The sequence below is a fragment of the Delphinapterus leucas genome, chromosome 17, assembly GCF_059928025.1.
Source record: "Delphinapterus leucas isolate spDelLeu-1000000601 "Yukka" chromosome 17, BTC_Dleu_Yukka2, whole genome shotgun sequence".
Lineage (NCBI taxonomy): Eukaryota > Metazoa > Chordata > Mammalia > Artiodactyla > Monodontidae > Delphinapterus > Delphinapterus leucas.
The window spans coordinates 71,643,925-71,664,908 of NC_143145.1; the positions used below are offsets into that span (position 1 = coordinate 71,643,925).

The 20,984-nt window shown below is 42.7% G+C and overlaps 1 protein-coding gene across 1 annotated transcript in view; it reads right to left on the minus strand.

The window, feature by feature from the left end:
* LOC111185593 (extracellular sulfatase Sulf-1) overlaps nucleotides 1-20,984 on the minus strand; it is a 115,432-nt gene that overhangs the window by 26,514 nt on the left and 67,934 nt on the right. Inside the window, exons 4-6 of the mRNA XM_089899051.1 lie at nucleotides 20,430-20,669; nucleotides 11,357-11,508; nucleotides 8,778-8,947 (exon numbers count right to left, since the gene is read on the minus strand). Coding sequence (XP_089755177.1) covers nucleotides 8,778-8,947; nucleotides 11,357-11,508; nucleotides 20,430-20,669 — 562 coding nt within the window. The remainder of the gene's footprint in view (nucleotides 1-8,777; nucleotides 8,948-11,356; nucleotides 11,509-20,429; nucleotides 20,670-20,984) is intronic.

Consider the following 20,984-nt stretch of genomic DNA (forward strand, 5'->3'; position numbering starts at 1 on the left):
CCAATAAAAAAATGTATTCTATATAAGGATATGGGTTGAAAAAAATCTCATGGCATTAAAAAACAAACTTTCAGATATCACTTGCTATTCTTTGTAAGAGAAGCTTTCAACATTAACTTTCGTCTCCTTACCAAGTAGACACCTCATGAACCAAATGGTCCCATTTTTGGCCTGAAAGCGTTCTTCATATCTAAAATTGCACCATGGGCCAAATCTGACTCTTGTATCTCAGGGGCCTGGGCAGTAGGAAGGGACTTAAGCCCATGCTTCTTATTCTTCACACAGCGTGTCGCCTTACAAACAGGATTAGATTAAGAGACAGAAGAGGAGGTGGAGAGAGGGGGCTTCTAAATCTCGGCGGAAAGAGATTTTCACCCATGGGGGTAGTTTGAGGTCAGAGAAATAGAGCAAGTTGGTCACGAAAGGTCCCTCACCACTTACTGATACGTGCCCTGAAAAACAATACGGCTATAAAAGATTACATGGGGTTTCTTCATAATACCTCACCCTCTCCTCTTACTGCCTTTGATGTTGGTTTGCCTTAATTTTAAAATAAATCTAGTCCATTTTTTTTAAACCACAAAAACTCAACACAAATAAAAATTACAATAGGGAACCGAAAGGCAGGCTCACAGTGGGCCAATCATGTCCTCCACCGTTTACCTTCAAGTGCTTGGCAGGGTTCCATCCACCTCGCTTTGAGGAACAGGGAAGGTTGCAGCAAATTACAAGCCTCAAATTGGACTCCCGGATTTACAGAATGACATATGTTCAATCTGGCTTATATTAAAAGGGAGAGTTCAGGTCCGCTGTCAAAGCTGTCCTTCCCCCATCCCCTGTTTTTCTTAATTTCTGGATGTGGGAGATGACCCCCCCCCCCCCAACACCTGCTCTGGGGATGAGATCCCAGGTGGGATCTCAGCAGGGGGGGAGGGGGGATAAGCATTTGCCTTTTAAAGGAAGACAGGCTTCCCACAGAACATCAGCTGTCCAGGGACCTACAGGTGGAAGGTTGGGGGTCGCTGGAACTGACAGTGTTGTTGAAAAGTGATCTTTTGCCAAAGACCTGTGGTTGCCTCCTGCTGGGGTTTGCCAAATTCCTGGAAGATGCAGCCTTCTGTCCCCCAGGGATAATGAAGGCTTGCTGCCCTAAGAATTGACTTACAATTATTCAGACAGAGCCTGGAGCTGTTGGCTGGCCCACGAGCCACAGAGAAGCAAGTAACTGTTTTAGGGAACAGTGAAAAACCACATATCCAATTGTTCCAGAATGTTTTGGAATCAGACCTGAATTCTCATCCCAGTCCTGTTATTTACTAGTGTGTGATCTAGAGCAACTTTTTTCTCTAGGCCTCTGTTTCCTCATCTCTATAACGGGAGCAAGGATTTCAAAGAGTTCTCGTGAGGCTTCAAAGAGGTGTCAGTGACTCCAGAGGACAAATGCTGTGACCACATCACACCCACACTTACAGGTAGCTGGGAGAGAGCTTATCACATCACAGCTCACCTGCTTGCTGTAGCAGCCCGGAGAAGGCAGGGCATCTTACTCCCACTTTACAAATGACATAGTAAAGCGTATGGAGGTGGCCCTGAAAGAACATGCTGGGACCCCTGCTCCCTCCATGATGTCACACTGAACTGCCGTCCCCAACAAGCACCTCAAAATCCCCATCATTAAAAGCACTGATCCAGGGCTTCCCTGGTGGCGCAGTGGTTGAGAGTCCGCCTGCCGATGCAGGGGACACGGGTTCGTGCCCCGGTCCGGGAAGATCCCACATGCCGCGGAGCGGCTGGGCCCGTGAGCCATGGCCGCTGAGCCTGCGCGTCCAGAGCCTGTGCTCCGCAACGGGAGAGGCCACAACAGTGAGAGGCCCGCGTACCGCAAAAAAAAAAAAAGCACTGATCCATACATTTCTTTCTATAAAAAGTAAGTCCTGAAATCATAAGCCTTCATCCTGATTTAAAATATTAGCTGCGGGCTTCCCTGGTGGCGCAGTGGTTAAGAATCCGCCTGCCAATGCAGGGGACACGGGTTCGAGTGCTGGTCCGAGAAGATCCCACGTGCCACGGAGCAACTAAGCCCGTGCACCACGACTACTGAGCCTGTGCTCTAGCACCCGCGAGCTACAACTACTGAGCCCGTGTGCTACAACTACTGAAGCCCACACACCTAGAGCCTGTGCTCCACAACAAGAGAAGCCACCACGATGAGTAACCCGCGCACCGCAACAAAGAGTAGGCCTCGCTCGCCGCAACTAGAGAAAGCCCACGGGCAGCAATGAAGACCCAACGCAGCCAAAAAAAAATAAATAAAAAATAAATAAAATAAAAAATAAATAAAATAAAAAATAAATAAAATAAAAAATAAATAAAATAAAATATTAGCTGCTTCTGTTTCCCATTCAGACACCTCCCACCAGCTGCTATGTGTCTATGTTTGTTGCAAATACAGAATCAAGTCTGACCCTCCAGGGCACACTGGAGGCATCCTCAAGAAGGTAGATAACACTGGCTGTTTGCTTGAAAATGGAGAGGACGAAGGACCAACTTGTCGTTTTTGAGTTTCTGTTGCTTTCTTTTAAAAAACCCTCAAAAAACGAAAATCTGTCAGAATTACAGTCACATGTGCCTGGTCTGTTGTTTGTTCAGATACATGTTTGGCCCAGAACTATGCTCTCCAGACCTCCTAACTTTCAGGAAGGTACCTGTAACCCTCAACAGATTATTCCAATACTTAAAAACGTGAGATTTGCCCAGCAAGGCTTCCCTGCACATTGCTTTTCTCTAGTCATTGTTTGTCTGGAGTTATTGCTCAGTGTACGAGCTCGCGGATCACTCAGACTACTGGCCTTGTACGTTCAACCTTTGCCATCAATGCCAATTCTCCCCGGGCTTTGGTTTTCTTGCTAGTATTGCTTATTGACATAACAGGGATAAGAATTCTGAAAATCAATCATGTCCCCTTTCTATTTGATGGGTGGTTGTTTAGGGAGAATAATTCTTACTAGCACAGAAATAGTTTCAAGAAATGCATGTGCCATATATTAGACCCATTCGCGGCAAAATGCAAAGAACTTAGCAGTTCATTTGTACCACTGATGGTCTTTGCTGTCACCCCAGAGAAAATAAATATATTTTGAGCGTTTTGTATTTGAACATGTTTTCTTCATTTGCTCTTTAGTCTCATACGACAACAAAAATCCTAACTCTTAATATCCTTATTGGTAGCAGGATAATCACTCACTGAAAAATAGGTCTCGATTCCCAGAATAAGTTAGTTGTACAGATTTAAGACGCACACACTCAAAGCATTATATTGGAAATTCTAGACTTAATCTCCCAGGCCACACCATCTCAGCTTTCACTAAAATTAAACTTATTTAATTTAATTGACTTCTTGGAGATCTTCCCCATTTGAGTTCAAATGTCTTTAGGTGGGTAATATTTGAACACATGCAGGATAATACCAAATGATCTTGATTATAGATATATCATAAAACTTTAAAATAAAAAGGCATATCATAAAACTAATTTAAAGAGTCTTCCAATGATGCTGCAAACTCCAATTCTAATTGTGCAAAGACATACATAGGGAACTCTTCTCCTATTAATTGTGACTGTGATGGGTACTGAACAAGCCCGGTGTAGTGGAAAGATCTAGGGTCCAAGAGAGTCGAGTGTGGGCTCCAGTTTTGTCCCTATCTATTTATGTGACCTGGGCAAAGCTATTTGGGTCTTTTTAAAAAAAAATAAACTTTGGGTATTCATTTTTTTAATCTAAAAATTTATGGAATTATACTATCTCTAGGTACCCATTTAATTTATAAAACTGATTGTCCAACTATTTTCATACTAGTTAAAATAGTGTCTTAATGTCAGCTAGTTGGTGGGGTTAACATGTTTACTCATTTGCTAAACAAAAATGTATTGTACAACTAGAGCAACAGGAGCTGTGCTCACCAGACAACGAGAGGTAGAGATGGACCGCTGGGTCCTGCCTTTGGGAAAGGGCGACCTTGCCTAGCAGCAGGCCACCATTCACGTGATACTGAGTGTGAATACGGCCCCCTGGACTTGTGCGATTGCACTTCGGGGATCTGGGTAAACAGCCAGTGCAATGGGATATGTAGTAAACATAGAGAGAAGAAGAGAGTGGGAATATAGGAAAGGGAGCAATGAATTCTGCCCCAATCACAAATGTTTATGGGGGATTTAAAACTCTCTCATCTTCGAAAGCATATCCTTTTATGTATTTGTGGAAGAAATGAGGGACAACGTGCACATTCTTTTTAAAGCAAGACATTTCTTTCCAACTTTAGATAACAAAGGTGTTTCGAAAACTGTTCTGAGGCTCACACAGACGTAGTTTTCCCTTTGACATGCCATGTCCATCCCAAACTCCACTGTCAGAACAATTCCTGCAACTTAGTGCATGTGGATTGTTCTACCGAAATTTTAGATTTCACATGAACCTGTGTGTGTGTGTGCATGAGTGTGCGTGTGTGCGTGTGTGTGCGTGTACAGTCATACACATTTCCAGGGACGGAAAGAAAGAACTGTTGAATTGGAACAAAAAAAATTTTTAAGTTCATAGATGCATAGTTGGTAGGAAAGTATTCAGGGAGTCTGAGCTCTTCATAGAATCATCGGGAAGATAAATGGAATCTCCTTTCTCATAAAGGTTTTTGTCCACAGGTGCATATTATCACATCACTGAGGCCAGGAGAGAAAAGCGATGCCAAGTGAGGATGAGGCTATAGCATTACTGTGAGGATACGGGGGAGAGAATTTACTGGGAAGGGCAGTAGGGTCGCAGCCATAGTGAAGGGCTCTATGGTAACGGTGATTATAGGTGATTATCATGACAGAGGCTCCCTCAGAACTCTCAGAGGCCAGGAGTGGCTGAGCCACTGTCTGATCAAACAGCGTCTTCCGTCCGTCTGTAATCTGTTCTCATTCTTAACCGGCTGGCATAACCTCTAGCCGCAATATTGGACTGGCTTCCTTCCTTTGTTGGAACGGCGAACACCATGGAAACCTGATACATTCGCTGCAGGCTGAAGGGGTCAGATAGCTCTAACCCAAGGCGGATGAAAGGCATCTGGAAAATGCTTGACCACCAAGGAAGGTGACCTCAAGGAAAGCGCTCACATGGCTTGCATCCCCCCGCCGAAAGGGGAGAGCCTGCAGCTTCTCGTTCTGCTTTCCTAGGGCCTGCCGAATATCTCTGCAAAGCACTTAACTTCTTGCATCCCTTTGCTTGAATGCCTTGCTGTTGTTCTCGCTAAGGAAACCAGCCATTCAGGAGCTCCGAGCGCCACAATGGAAAGCTTGCCTTCAATTTGTCTCACTCCTTTTGTGTGCGGACTGAACTGTGAACCTGGGCAGTCACTCACAGTGACAAGAGACGCACACGGACTCTCTCCAGCCCTTTCCTCCAGCGGCAGCCAGGGAGACTTTTACAACAAAGATGCCCTGAATTCAAGGCTTCTAAGGTCTGCAGGAGACACAGCTGATCTCCCCATTCTAGGTACACAAAGCCCCAAGCTCAGCAGCAAACAGAAGCTGAATCACTCATCCCACTGTGTGAATTTTCATCTTCTGTGGCCAAGAGTGTTCTCCAAACTGGCACTTGCCTATAGCACATTTCGCACTTGGCAAAGATAACACAGCCCGGGCTGCTGCTTCTGTCTGTGTTTTTAGAATAGCCAGGTGTGAGAGCCTCATCAATGCGGGTCTTAGCTAGTCAACAGACTTGTCAAGGCACCACGGACAAGTATCAACTCGTCCTTTCTCTAGCTGCTTTCCCCAAACGTTAAGTTGAACCAAACGAAGCAGCACTTTTTGTAGGTCAAGAAAGATCCAATCCGGAAAGAACAGTTTTTTATGGTTTGTCTTAACAGAAAGGATCAATGAGAATTAGCATCTATGAAGTGGCTTCTGTGTCCCAGGCCCAAGGTGGGGCCCCTTTTAATTGTCACTCATGACACCACGTCAAGGTGCTAGTTATTACTCCCATTTTACAGATGAGACAATGCAGGTTCTGAGAGCTTAAAGAAAGGGCCCACAGGCTCAGTGAGGACAGCTGAGATAGGAACCCACGCTTGTCTGGCTCCAAGGCCTGAGGACTTTTCACTCTGCCATGTGCAGATTTCACTTAGTAGAATCACTACTAAGGCGCACAGGTGGTTCATTTGCATTAAAGAGGAATCATGGAAACTTTGCATGAGAAAATGATCAACTCACATATGATGTCATTCTACCTTTACTAAATGGCCTCCAGTGACTCTCTGCTTATGGTTACATACAAATCACACAAATTCCCAATATTCTGTGAATTTCTCTTTCTAGCTTTGTCCCTTATTGCTTTCCTAGGTCACATCTTAGATGGCCTCATTTACATGGCGACCACGTCTCTATGCCATATTCTCTTCCTGAATTCATCTACCCAATCTCTGCATATCAGACGCAGAAATTTTGCCCATCCTTTGCGGCCCACTTTGAATGCCTCCTGGGCCCCGAAGTTTTCCTGGTTCCTCTAAAAGATGTGCATGCTTCCTCCTCCAAACTTCCACAGCCCCTGGGATCCCTGCTCTAGTGCTTCTGGGCCTGCAGCTGATAAGGCTATTTGGACACTACCCCCTAGAGCAGGGGACCAGGACAAACTTATCTGTAAAGAATCATACAGTAAATAGTTTACGCACTGTGGGCCATACGGTATCTGCGGCAACTACGCAACTCCACTGTTGTATTGCAAAAGCAGCCATAGACAATACCTAACTGTATGAGCATGGCTGTGTTTCAATAAAACTTTATTTATAAAAACTGGTGGCAATCTGGATTTGGCCCCTCTGTGCCAACCTCTGTCCTAGTTCATTGGGTCTCCAGGGTTAGCAATTGTGTCTTCCTTGTGCCTATATCCCTGCTGTGTTGTACAATGTCACAGGTGGTGCTCCATAAATATTTGTGGAACTAATAGAATTTTAAATTGCTGGAATCAGAGATGCTTTTTTTTTTTTTAAAAAAGCTATTGTTGAGGCCCCGAGAACTTTGCAGATTCCTCTGGTCCTGCACTGCTGTCTGTGCATGCCGCTGAGCTGTCAGAACCTCTTGACCTGTGGCTGATTTTCCTGTAGGCTCAGGACCTTGCCCTGAAGCTTCAAAGGCAGGCTGACTTCTAAGGAGCCATAAAACACATTTTGTCAACCCCTTGTCCTCAAACTTGGGAAAACATCAGTGAAGTTTACAGTTGTGGAAAATCACCTTAGGCTGAGATTCTGTTAACGCAACAAAGGGAGCGATTTCTGACTCAAAAGAAAAGAGAAAGGTGGGTCCCAGGGCATGGAAGAAGCCTGCAAAAACCTTTTTCTCTCACTGAACCAGCTGGTTACTAAATTTGCAAGTGATTGGTAATGGAGAGCCACTCACCACTCATGGGCTTCATTCATGAATTTAGTTGCATAGCTATATGTAGGGTAGGTTTTCAGAGGCTTGTATATCCATCCACAGGGTTGATTCCAAAGCACAATGGCTCATCCAGACCGTATTCCCCAGATGCTGGAGCAACCTTCTTTGTCGACAATATTTTATGCATCAAAACACTTTCACCCTCCAAGTTCCTGGGCATGCTCAGTAGGACACCCACCCTGGCTTCATACATATTGTCAGTTCTTGTCTTTCTTTCTTTCCAAGCCACTTGATACGACAGAGAGGATCTAAGTACCACTGACCAGAAGCCAGCAGTTTATTAGTTACAATAAGATAAAAAAATAAGAATAAAAAGAAAAAGTTTTCCAGGGATATGTCTTGACCAGCAACTAGAACGCCTTCCGTAGTTACTTACCTCTTTTCGTAAGGAAGTACATTGAATCTTTTTTGTTTGTTTTTTTTTCTGTCTGGGATCATAGATAGAAATCAGCGTGGATGAAAAGGGAGGATATTTAAGCACAAACAGATGAAGAGTGTATTCTGGAGGTTTAGTGACGAAGGAAACACACCAGTACCCTGTTCCCTACCTCTCTGGTGGCCAAACTTTCAGCAGACACAGAGCCAGCTGCTCTGCGTAGAAGACTGTGCATCATCGCAATGGATAAGAAGAAAGTGTGCGGACAGAGTGAAAATCAAAATCACGTCCTTCGCTGCCTAAGCATCGACTTTGGCTAGTGAGAATGATAGGCACATTACAGCTCTCTGCTCTCTGTCCTGTCCCTGTATGCCATCAGCCCTCTACTCTGTGCCTCCCCACCCCCTCCTCTTAAAAAGAAACATCAGGTTATTTGAAAGCCTGACCTGAGAAGGTCTCTCGGGCAAGCCCACTCCAGCTGCCTCTGTAGCAATGCTAATTGCACATCTGCGGCAAAGCTGCAACAGTCCATGCCCAGGAAATCCACCTGGGTTTTTATAACCAGACCAGGGGTTGCCACCCAGCTGCTATGAGAAACACACTGCTTGATCATTATTATTATTAGATCACGTTTGTGAATATTATTTAAGACAACTGAAGGAAACCCTTGATCAAAATCGCCCCCCATTCACCCCGCATGCTTCTCTTTCTTTTCGTTTAGCCGCTTACAAATGTTGATGTGATTCCTAAACAAAGCACCTCGACAAGCCCTTGAGTTCAGGGTCTTCCTGTTCCGCAGTCTCGGGGCAGAAGCCGGTGTTCCTGTCTCGTGGAGATGCCGCGTGGAAGGAAACGGGGTGCAGGGGAGGAACGAGATGGGGAGCAAAGGAGGGGCCCGCGTTCGGCAGGTCCCGGAGCTGAGGTTATTACTCACATGTGTTGGGAAGCATTGGGGTACAGTTTTGAAAACTGTGGGGCTGAGTCCTCGGGGCCGTGGGGTGCCGCGTGGCTGATCACCATCATAATGGGCCTATGGGGATACATTCTCTTAGACATTTTGAAGTAATTAATGCTCTCGTTAGTGATTAAGTCTGTGAAGTAGTCCTGAAACATATATTTGACACAAAACAAAAATTACAAAAGGTGACATTCATCAGATCACATTTGAATACTGCTTTCCCTCAGAAGCAACTCACTGAACGAGGAGGTAAGATCTTAAGCAGTAAGGGAAACTACTTCCCAAAGGGGCAAAACATCTTCCGGAGACAGAGAAAATCAGCTGCCAGTTACCTTCTGGGTTTGCTAAAGTGGTAACGTGCACAAACCTTTTTTTAAAAATAATGTGCAATTTAGGAATTAGCCAAAAAAAAAAAGGGTCAAGTCCCCGTTTGCCCAAGATAATGATCAGATCTGGCAATACAAATGCTCCAGCACATGAAACACCGGATACATATTTCATTCTCAGGTTTTGCTGATGTAATTCTTTGACAAAAAAAATTTAATTATTTCAAGGGCAGGAAACACCCACGCCCACTACAAATTCACAGTTGCAGAACACACACACACAGACACACACAGGCATACACACACATGCATAAATGCACAAACAAAAGATCTTTTCCTTAAATTAAAAATTCACCTGTGAGAATTACATAATAAATGCTAATGAAAGTCGTGGCCAAAGTCTGGGTGCCCAGGGAAAAGTGGCAACATTTTATCAATTAATTTATTTGAAACACTCAGTATGGGGAGCAGTTGATCTCCAGCAGATTATACTGTTAATTGCACAACTAAAATTACCCAGCTGTTGGGATTAGAGCCTGACTTGTTAATAAAATAACTTAAACCGGCAGTCCCAGGGGCTGATGCAAAAGCAATAAGGGGAAGAGGGGGAAGAAATGGAATAAAAAAGAAAAAATGAAAAAAAACACCTGCTTCCTCTAAGTGTGTATCACTGGCCTGGAACTCCAGTATAAAGTTTATTCAGAAAGTGTCTAGGCAATGTGCACCGTCAGAGGCTTCTAGGCATGACTGATCACATGCAGATTCAAGGACCAGAACAGCTGCAAAAGCAGTGCCCAAGGGACCAAATCTGTGTCACATGTCATTGTTAGGACAAGTCCACAGGCTAACACCTTCGTCCATGGGGGTGTCTGTTTCATTCCTTTCCTCCCTAAAAAAAGATACATATTCTTTTTGACACAGTTGTCTTTGACACTTAATCAGCTGTGATAACGGGCAAGTTACGCTGATTTAGTCTTTGGAAGGAATCTTGATTACTTTGCTCTCCTTAGGACAACAGGGAAAGAAGGGTTAATAGCTTGAACAGAAGCATGACAAGCATCCCCACAAGATAAAAAATGAGCAGTGACAATTACTGCACTTGGTAGGACAGTGCTCAAATCTGCCTCCAAGGTCCCTGCCAGCTCTCAACTTTGATGAGTTTGGAAACCTATTAGCAATGTTTGTGAATTGCTAATACGCATTCATTTGCATGCGTTGTTTTCTGAAGGGTATGAAAGAGTGAGACATACACCCTCACCCCAAGTCCCCTGTGCTCAAATCAGGCCAAGTGGAAAGACAGCAATGTGCCCAAGTTAGATCAAGTCTCCTCTTTCTGACTTCTACCAATAGCTGTTTCATAGTGACCTGTGCTAGATAGAGCAGATTCTCGGCTTCTTTTAGATAAATGAGGAAGAGATAGATATGGCTAGGAGGGAAGAAGACATTTTAGACTAATTAGCAGGCTAAATTCAAAGATATTTTCCCCTCCACTCTTGCGATCTGGAAATAGTTTTAAGTTGGCAATCACAAAACCTGTGTGACTTTTACAAAGTAATCTGGGATCCATTTGTTAGAGAACCATGGGACATGTCCATTTCATTTTCTATGACCTGATTTGGAAATCCTAGGATTGAATTGTGGGGCATGTCCCTTTCAGTTTCTATGAACTGATTTGGAAATCCTAGGACTGACAGCCTTAACAGACTTTTGTGGACTCTAGCTGCCATGGGGCAGGTGTCCTTGTCAATATCAAAGTGTGATCAGACAGGAGTAAAAGCAAAGAATGTGGTTTCTCAACTTTTGATTATTGCACTTGTCTGCTGTTATTCTTACATCTAAATTGGAAGCCACAGACAGAATATACTTTCACCCCAGTGAAAAGCAAAACAGCATGAGATGAACATATGATTATGTGGATAAGTCCTCTAGAGGAGGAAAAACCCCAAAATTATCCCAAGACAGAGTAGAGGCATCTATGATTTTTCTGATAATACTTTCATCAAAGGCTGATTGCCTTTCATCCTAATGGGGGAAAAAATCGCTATTCAAAGTCAGTGCTCCTTGAGAGCCTTTTTCTTGCCTGGAGTTTAAAATTACCTTAAAATTTCTCATTCTAATACTGTGAGAATGTAGAAAGCCAATCTAGTGTATGGGCTAACACACTGAAAATGGCTTTCCCCCATTATGCACAAAGTAAATTGATGCAGTGTAAAAGTGCCTGAAAATTACCTTCGCATAATCAAATCCATGCTTTTCTTTGATGCCATTGCGACAAACAGTGTAATTATAGAAACGAGAATTCTTGATTAATCCAAGCCATTCTCGCCACCCAGGAGGGATGTAGCTGCCATTATATTCATTGAGGTATTTTCCAAAAAAGGCTGCAATGGGAAAAAAGGATTATTTTCTCATATGAAATGATTAAGCATAACTAAATGCATCAACGTGAAATTATGACTTGAAAAAAAGGCAGTGAAACAAAAGTTAACCTGGTAACAGTGGATGCCAGAATAACATTGATGTAATACTTTGATCCTTTAGCAAAGTGACACATATACATTTTCCTTTTGAATAAATAAAAGTAGTGCCCAAGTACACAGATTATAGTTCCGTAAAATCGCCACCATGATCATGATACTCTGAGTGCAAGCGATAAAAGCAGAATGTACCTTTTTGTTAAGTTGACATAACAATCAGAGAAGTAGCCAGTATGAAATTTGGAATACTGAAAGTTGTCTTTGTGATAAAATAAGTTTTCTAACTGTTTGAGAGTTGCGAATTTCAAAAACGCTATTGAAAAACTTGTCTTTGTTTTTGCCTATCAGGACAGTACACATTTTCCCAGCCAAGGAACCGTAGTAAACTCCGTTTATATGGGACGTGGTCAGGGTTTTTATGTCACATGTATTTTATGTCATCGGTGTTTGCATTATATGTATTTTGCAAATGTGTTTATTACTGATAATCAAAAATTCTAGCAACATGGAGTTACAGCCTAGACGACTAACTTTCATAGAATTATAGTAAAATAGAGGTATATGTGCTACAAAAACTCCACTGCTCGTTGAAAAGGCCACTGGAAGGCCTTCACATTTGTAATTTTGGCATGGTCACACCCAAGAAAGGCCGCTGTGCAACAGTGGGGTCGGAGCTCTGGGATCTGTCCCTGTTTCCTGATTACTTGACACCCCTCATGGAGGCCCACTGTCTCCTGACCGGCTTTCCTATGCAGGCTCCAGGGTCTTTCCATTCTCACTGTCAGCTTCCTGAAGACCAGCTCGGGTCACATCACCTTCTCATGACCTTGGATGGCCCCCCCTCGCCTGCAGAAGCACATTGAGTTTGACACCTTGCCATCCAAGCCCTTCCTTGCCTCCGACCCCATCTTGCACGTCTCTGTGAATCGTCCCTCTCTCCAGTCAACGTGTTGCCTCTACTTGTTCTGGTTTCCACCTCTCCACCTTTGCCTGTGCTACTGTCTCTGCCACTCTCTGTATGAATCAGCCCAGAGCAGAAGCCATTTCAATTCCAGTCTTCGCCCCGATCCCACAGCACTTTACTTCTGTGGCTCTGAAGCTGTCTTCCCTTTCTTCCTGGTGGTATAGTTATGTTCACGAAGAAGCCTAATCTCCCTTAAACTGTAAGGGTTTTGAGGGCAAACACTGCCTCGACCTCATCTGTGGACCTCCCTTCCCTCATCCTTGCATGTAGTCTAGGGGCTGCATGAATTTTTGTTTCTTGAACTGGACTTCATGGAGCCCCATGCCTTCTGGGGATGGTACCTGTTCTGGACTTGTTAAATGTTGTGTTTTCAATTGAGCTATGATTTTTTTTTAAAAAAGCTGATTTGGTCTAAATATTTTCATAGAGGAGAGCTTCAGAGTTAGAAAAGTTGACACTTCCCATTGGATTTACTTTCTTTGAAGGGCTGACTCAAGTCTGAGAAACACAGCAATGTTTACTTGTTGAATGAATATTTATATGTTGAATCTGCAAATGAGTAAATCAATCAGGTGGTCAATTAGCCAAACACCCACTGCTTGAGGATTCTGCCAGGGTCCCTGAGCAGATGGACGGGTGTGGGACAAAATGTCAGAGGGTCTCATGTCAGCTATGACTCAGGGTTTCCCTCTGAGCTGGCTCCGAGCAGTAGAAATTCTTCTAATGAGGGGTTCTCGTCTTCAGAGACTAACCACCTTTTCACATCGAACCACAAGATGATTTTCCTTTCCGACAAAAGGCAACGTGATTTAAGAGTCACAGGCGGCGGACCAAAGCCACACCCCACCAGCATGACTTCAGAATGGGACTGTTTCCAGAAGCCTTTCACTTAATAACCTCAAGCCCAGCTCTTTCCCCTGGCCTGCTCCTCTCCCCAGGGTTTTTTCCCCCACTTTTCCCTCTTTTTGTAAAAGATCATAGTGGTTTGCAATATAAAACCTGGAGCCAGCTTGCCTGGATTCAAATCCTGGCTCTGTTATTTGTTAGCTATCCTGCCGGAGGCAAGTTACTTAACCTCTGTCTACCTTCAATTCCCCTTCTGGAAAAACATGAAGATGATAACAGGAATAGTAGTACGATGGTTGTGAGGACCAAAAAGAATGAATACATATGTAAAGCACTGAAAACAGTACCTGGCACATAACGAGGGCTTATTAAATGCTGTCACTGCCAGTTTTATGATGACCATGGCTATGATCATTAGCCTTTCAACGATCTGTGCTCTGATTTTAAATAATTTACCCTCCTGCAATGCAAGGAAATCCTGTTCTAGAGTTCTGCACTTGTGCATCTAAAAACATTGCCTGAGAGGTTACACAGTTTGCTTCCCCAACCTGATTTACTTTGTGGCAACAAATTTCTCTCCCAACTGGCTGACATTTTCGTGCTTAATTAGTTTTTAGATTTTTTCTTTTCCTGCTACTTTTAGTTTTGTTCTCTCTCTGTTTTTTTTTTTTCCTCTCAGGGAAGCCATAACAAGTCATTCCTGCCCTTCCCTCATTGTTTTACCCGTTAGATTATTTAGGACTGTTTTCTACCCATTGCCATGGCTATTGCCCTTTCTCTTAATCCTCCCCTTATAAACTATTCCTTGAAGTCTCTTAATAGGGCTTGTTATGTGCTTTAGAACTCCCTCCAGGTTTTCGGTGTCTTTGTGTTAATGGGGTGTAAAAAATGTATTCAGTATTCCAGATGTTGCCTCACCCATCACACCGGTTCCAAGAGAGACCGGGGACCTCGTGCGTCATGAGGCAGCACCCAGCGTTGTCAGCTTCAAGTTACTCGGCCTTTCTGGTTGCCTCCTAAGACCGAGGCTCATTTGTAATCACCCCTGGCCTCTTTCAACATTACGCTTCCCGGCAGTGCTCTGCAACTGATTATCTGGGCTTCTAATTATTTTCCTCCAGATGTATTAAATCTCTTTCTCCCTCCCTAAGATGAACTACATTTTCTCGCCCGTGTTGCCATTATATTGGGTGTGGTTTGAAGTTTTTCTGTCCTTTGCCACTGGCAATTCAACCCAGCTTAACTAACTGTCTGAATATGTCACTAACACACCACCTACCCCTCCTTCTGTATCATTCTTTTCTCTGGGCCATTAAACACTTCCCTTCACAGCTGTTTAAGAAGGTGGCAGGGGGTTGTTGGGTGACAGGGAGAAAGATCAGGAAGACCTGATTATAATGATTGTTGACTTTAGGCCATGCTACTTCTGTCCGGGACTACCTGTTACATAATACTTAGAAAAATTCCCTTGAGCCATTTGAGGCAAAAGCATTTATTTTTAGGTCGGCAATAGTACCCACATAGACAAAAGATTTCTGATGCTGTAGGGAAGTCAAATCTTATCGAATATAACAAATGATATACTAAATGAGCTTTTACTCCATGTATTATTAGATTTGGGGTGGCAGGACTTCACTGGTAGTAACTAAAAATTTACATAATTTTGAACCAAGTTAAAATTATGATATACTCTTAGGTGACCTCGTACACATGAGTCTGGCTTCCCCAACTAGATTGTAAGTGTAGCAGAGACAGGAATCTTACTTTATAGCTCTTCATACACCAATGTCTAGTATAGTTCTAAGCATAGTGTGGCTCAATAAATAGCATACTATGGTATGCTATACCTTATGTTTGTGTACTTATCAAAAATCGATAATACCATAATTCATAAAGATAAGAATATTACTTTGTCTCACTTTTAGTGAACTCTACATTTTAAAACATCTCATATTAGAGAATAAATAAATATACTTGCTATAAGTAACATAAATAAATTTTGTAATGTAAAAAGACACGAAACTAGAAAATTGATTAATTTGTCTACATTGTTTTGTTACAAAAAGAATTCTCTCCAAAAATTTTTATTTTGGGTCTCTGTTAAATATTGGCCCTTTCACCCCAGTGATATGAAGAAGAATTAGTAGGACTAAAATTTAATTCACATGTGATTTTACATATCCTGTATTATGATTATAATTTGAACACTACCATTTTTAAAGGAATTAATATGATTATAGTAAAAATTACAATATATAATAGTTTTGGACAGGAAAAACATCTCTGCATTATATAGGTTGGAAAACTGGGCTGGACAAGTTCTCAAAACAAGTTTAAGGCAGAGTAAGGATGTGACTCCAGTTCTCCACCATTCGGTTCAGGGGTTTTTTCTAACACTTGATGCTACCTCTCAAATATGGATTATTATATACTACCAAATGTAAATGGATAGCTAGTGGGAAGCAGCCGCATAGCACAGGGAGATCAGCTCTGTGCTTTGTGTCCACCTAGAGGGGTGGGATAGGGAGGGTGGGAGGGAGATGCAAGAGGGAGGAGATACGGCGATACATGTATACGTATAGCTGATTCACTTTGTTATACAGCAGAAACTAACACATCATTGTAAAGCAATTATACTCCAATAAAGATGTTAAAAAAAAACATGGATTATTACTCTTACCTTAACATTTATGCCAGGTTTTACATTCATTTCTATACCCTCACAAGAAATTTAAACTAAAACTTTTTTGAGCAGATAGGCAGAATTTTCCTTTTTACGATAGATAATCCAGTATCATTCCCACTATACTTAGGACATAAAATGCAATAGACACGTTACTGTATTTTCCCTTCTTAAACATTTAAGCTGTTGTAGAGTCATATTCTCCCTGAGTAAAGTTAGAAAAATTTAAGTTACAGCCAGTCCAAAAATACGCCTTGGTTCTGAAAAAGAAAAATCATGTCACACAATGGTAAATACAATATTGGATCAATTCAATTCATTTAAATCCATGTATTCTGGATGCCTCCCAAAATAAGCCTCTTAGTAATTTGTCTTCTCTGAGTTGTTCTTCATAAAACTGATTGCTGCTTTGTGCTTTTCTCTAGATGGATATTTATGTACAATACATAGTTCAGTTTCCGTCATTATTTTTCTTAGGTTCTCAGTTAAATGTTCCAAATAACGTATTCATTATTAGGAAAACATTAAAATCGTTATATATTGGCTTCTCCCACCTCCCCAACTAGTTTAGTGGCTCATAAATATGCTGGTTTAATACCTACTCGTCAATTCTCTTAACTTCCTAAGATGTCTGTCATCCTGATGTGCTTATTTGTGGATTTTCAAATGGGTCTCTGTCCCTGGTTGGATCGATAATTATTGTCACAGAGACATCTCTACTTCCTAATTGTCTGAGACATGTCAGTATTTTCCCATCAAAGATGAATTTAAATTATGTAGCTCATTATCACTGCCATTTTAGTCTTCCAATTTTTAATTTTTCTGATTTACTAATGGGCACATCAAAATTTATTTTCCTGAGTGTATGTCATCCGTTTTCTATTCATAGCTAAGTGTTTGGACGAGCCCTAAGTGTTTGGAAAAGTCCCGTTTCCCTTAAAGTATTCCTTTTACTTTACAGGATGACTCACTATAAATTCCATTATTACCTAAGTGTCTAGACCCCTGGGAAGAAGGTTGCCTTCAGAATCTGAGTTAGTTTCCAGGAGCAAATCTCCTCTCCCTGAAGAAGACAACTGATTGAAGCAGGCCTACGGGGCTGCACCAAAGGACTGACAGTTGTCGCCGGGAAAGCCTGATGGTCTGCAGCTTCATCCCAGACCTAACCCATCAGGTTAGGGTAGCATACTGGAAAGAGGCCGGAAGACCAAAGTCCTGTTGCCCACTCTTCCTGTTAGAACATCAGATGTGTCACTTCAGCAAGTCACCGTAATCTTGTAGGTCTAAATTTGTTCGTCTGAGAACAAAGGAATTGAAAAACTAAATTATCTCTGAGTTTTATTCGAGCTCTTGTAGGGTGGACGCAACATAGGGTAATTGAAACAAGTACCAGAGTACACTCCACTTCTTAGAAGCAAGATTTATTTTTTCTTGGTGACCCAGTGAGCTGTGTAATGGATGGCATTTCCATTTTTGCTTTTGCCATCTGGAAGATAGCTCCAAATATGCAGCCTTTCTCTACAACTCCGTGGTGTGCCTGCAGTTTGCATATTAACCTTTGCCTTGATTTTAACTGGCTCTACCCTTCGTTTCCATTCGACAGTGTCCTTACTGCTCTGTATCTTACTGTGTTTTACGTGTCTCTGCCAGGCACTTCGGAATGAAGCATGATAGAAATATATGTAAAGAAATAAGATAAAGAAAGAAATAAAGAAAGAGGAAAGATGTTGGAGTCAGGTGTGCTGGATTCAGTCTGTCACTGACTAGCTTGTGACCTCAGATAAACCCTCCTGAGTTTCGGTTTCTTCACTGGCAATATGGGCAAATCCTTTCAAAGTTTCTGGAAGAATTAGGTGAGAAAACTTAGCTAAAGTGCCTGGTACAGAGGAAGCAAGCATCAAATATCAATTTCCCTTTTTTCCCCTTTCTTCCCCGCTGCCCAGCTTTACTGAGATATAATTGACAATCAAAAATTGTAAGCAATTATACCCCAATAAAGATGTTAACTTAAAAAAAAATTGTAAGGTGGGACTTCCCTGGTGGTCCAGTGGCAAAGAATCCGCCTTCCAATGCAGGGGACGCGGGTTCGATCCCTGGTCGGGGAACTAAGATCCCACATGCCGCGGAGCATCTAAGCCCGCGCACCACAACTACTGAGCTCGGGTGCCTCAACCAGAGAGCCTGCATGCCGCGAACTACAGAGCCGTCGTGCTCTGGAACCCGGGCGCCACAACTACAGAGCCCACGCACCCTGGAGCCTGCACGTCACAACTAGAGAGAAGCCTGTGAGCCGCAGCTAAGACCCGATGTGGCCAAAAATAAATAAAAAAATCTTAAAAAAAATTGTAAGGTTTACAGCCTGATGGTCTGCTATACATAGACATTGTGAAATATTAACCACTGCCAAGCCAATCAACATATCCATCACTTCACATCTTTGCTAGTTTCTAGTTTTTTCTTTGTGGTGAGAACATCCAAGATCTAGCCTTTTAGCAAATTTCAAGTACACAATATAATACTGTCAACTATAGCCACACTGCTGTTCACTATCTCTCCAGAACTTATTATCTTCTTTTTGCCCTTTCTTGATTTAGCCCTGAAATGAATTAGCAAGTCCTAATCGACAGTTCTAAGTTCTGGGCAGGGTTCTCTGTGTCACCAGCATCTCCATTTCCTAGGATGGACACCGTCCACACCTGTCTGGATACAGTGAGAGTTCTAATTCCCTAAGTTCCAACTCTCTCTGTCTCTCTATGTCTGCTACTAGGAATTAAATTATAAGGGAGCCTGGGAGTTGAAAGGCACTGATTTCATACAATGCTTCCCGCAAACGAAACAGAATTTGGTGGTCAAAATCAGGAATCAGGCATCAGGGGACCATTTCTGATTTTGCTTCTGAGCTGGTCATCACACAGTATTTGAAATTCCCACATCAGTTATAAAATGGAGCTAAGTACATTTGCTGTTTATGAACCCTACAGGGATGTTTGATAGATTTGCAAATTGCTTTAGCGCTCGCAGGTGAAAGGTGCTATAAACTTAAATCACTTATGTGGGAAAACACACTCAGGATAAGGCACTTTGAGTAACCTAGTTTCTTTCTGAAGCGTAAGCAAACACCCTTGAGGCTCATGGGAGGAGTTTCTTCTGTGAGTGGAGCTCTTGAATGCCTGTGGATGACAGTGCTATCATATCCACAATCAATATTTTCATCCATAAATAACAAGTATTAAGTGCGCACAAGGCGCTCTGCAAAGAAGCAAATGGCCACATATTTCCTAAGTCCAGTGGAAAAGGTTAATTTCATTTTTAAAAGAGATTTGAGAGAATACATTTATCTGATATCCTTTCCTTTTAAATCTTCAGAATAGAGAATCTGCAGACCTGAAAATCTTTTTCAACAAGTTTTAATTATGACACCCTTAATTCTTATGAATACGTCTTGTTGGTTCTGAAAAAGTTATTTTTCATCACAGCCCCTCAATCAATATCTTTGTTTCTTTTCATAAAGAAATGCTCAGAAAACCCAAGGAGAGCATATAAACGCTAGGAGAATAAAGGTTTTGGGGGCAACCTGACAGGAAGGAGCCTTGCTTCTTTCTTACACTGGTATGATGTTCATGACCTCTCTGGAAGGAGGTCCCCAGTTTGCAAAAGACCAACTAACCAAACCGCTCATCTATGTAGGTTAAACAGTGATAGAAGATGTAGCAATTGGGATGCCCTCCTTTCCTGGGAGATGGGGGCGAACACTTGAGATCTAAAAGTCACCAAAACTAAGCTAAAGAAACTCCCAATGCTATTAATTATGAGTAAATAAACAGATGAATTAATAAGGTACACCTCGTTGGATGATTTCTTTCAGTTACGTCCGAATTCAGTAAATAATTTTGATAATCTATCGTGTCCCAGATCCTGGGGTAGGTGCTAAGCAATTTCAAAGCTCTTGATGATTTCTCACCCAATGGGCAAGAATCTGCCAACAATTAAGACAGGCCTCAAGCTGGGCTGGGATGCCTGGAGATTTGGAGGGTTGAGGTAAGCACGTTCATGGGATGAAAACTCTTCTGTTGCAGGTTCTCCTGGAAAATTCCAGTTGCCGGTTGCTCTGATGGGGACAACACTTAACGTGTCTGCTGAGAATCACTGACTTTTCTCTAAGGGACCTCTCTCTGGGACGTTAACCAGAGGGAAAAGTAGAGGATGCTGAGAGACACAAGCCTCGGCTCCTTCCGCTTAGGGACTGATTGGAACTTCATATATTTCACCATGCAGTGCATCTTCCAGAGGTGCACTACCAGAGGTTCACGGGCTGGAAAGCTCCCCCTTTACCTGTTCTGTAGCCAGTGCTGTTCAGATAGACAGCAAAAGTCCGCGGCTCGTGCACTGCCTGCCAGGGGGGCGAGGAGCAGTTCTCATTGTTGGTGTAGGTGTTGTGGTTGTGCACGTACTTGCCCGTGAGCATAGACGAGCGGGACGGGCAGCACATGGGCGTCGTCACGAAGGCGTTGGTGAAGGTGGCCCCCTCGCGCTCCATAATCTTTCTGGTTTTGTTCATGACTTGCAGGGACCCTGGAAGGCACAATGCCAGCGTTGTTAGCAGACAGCACCGCACGATCACCCACCGATGTCACGTCACTCAGGGGCTCTGTTCCCCCTGCCTTGTTGATTTCTCTGCCTTAGCCTGAAGGAGTCTATCATTTGACGAGCTCTCGTTTCTAGAACAAAATGCAACGTTTGGGATTCTGCCATCTCAAATATTTTGCAGAATAAAAACACATTTCAGCTTCTCCCCTCCTTGATCACAAAGGAAAAAAAAAAAAAAAAGAAAAGCAGGTTTATCTGATCACTAAAGCTAGAATTTTAGAGACGGAGCAGATTCCAAGG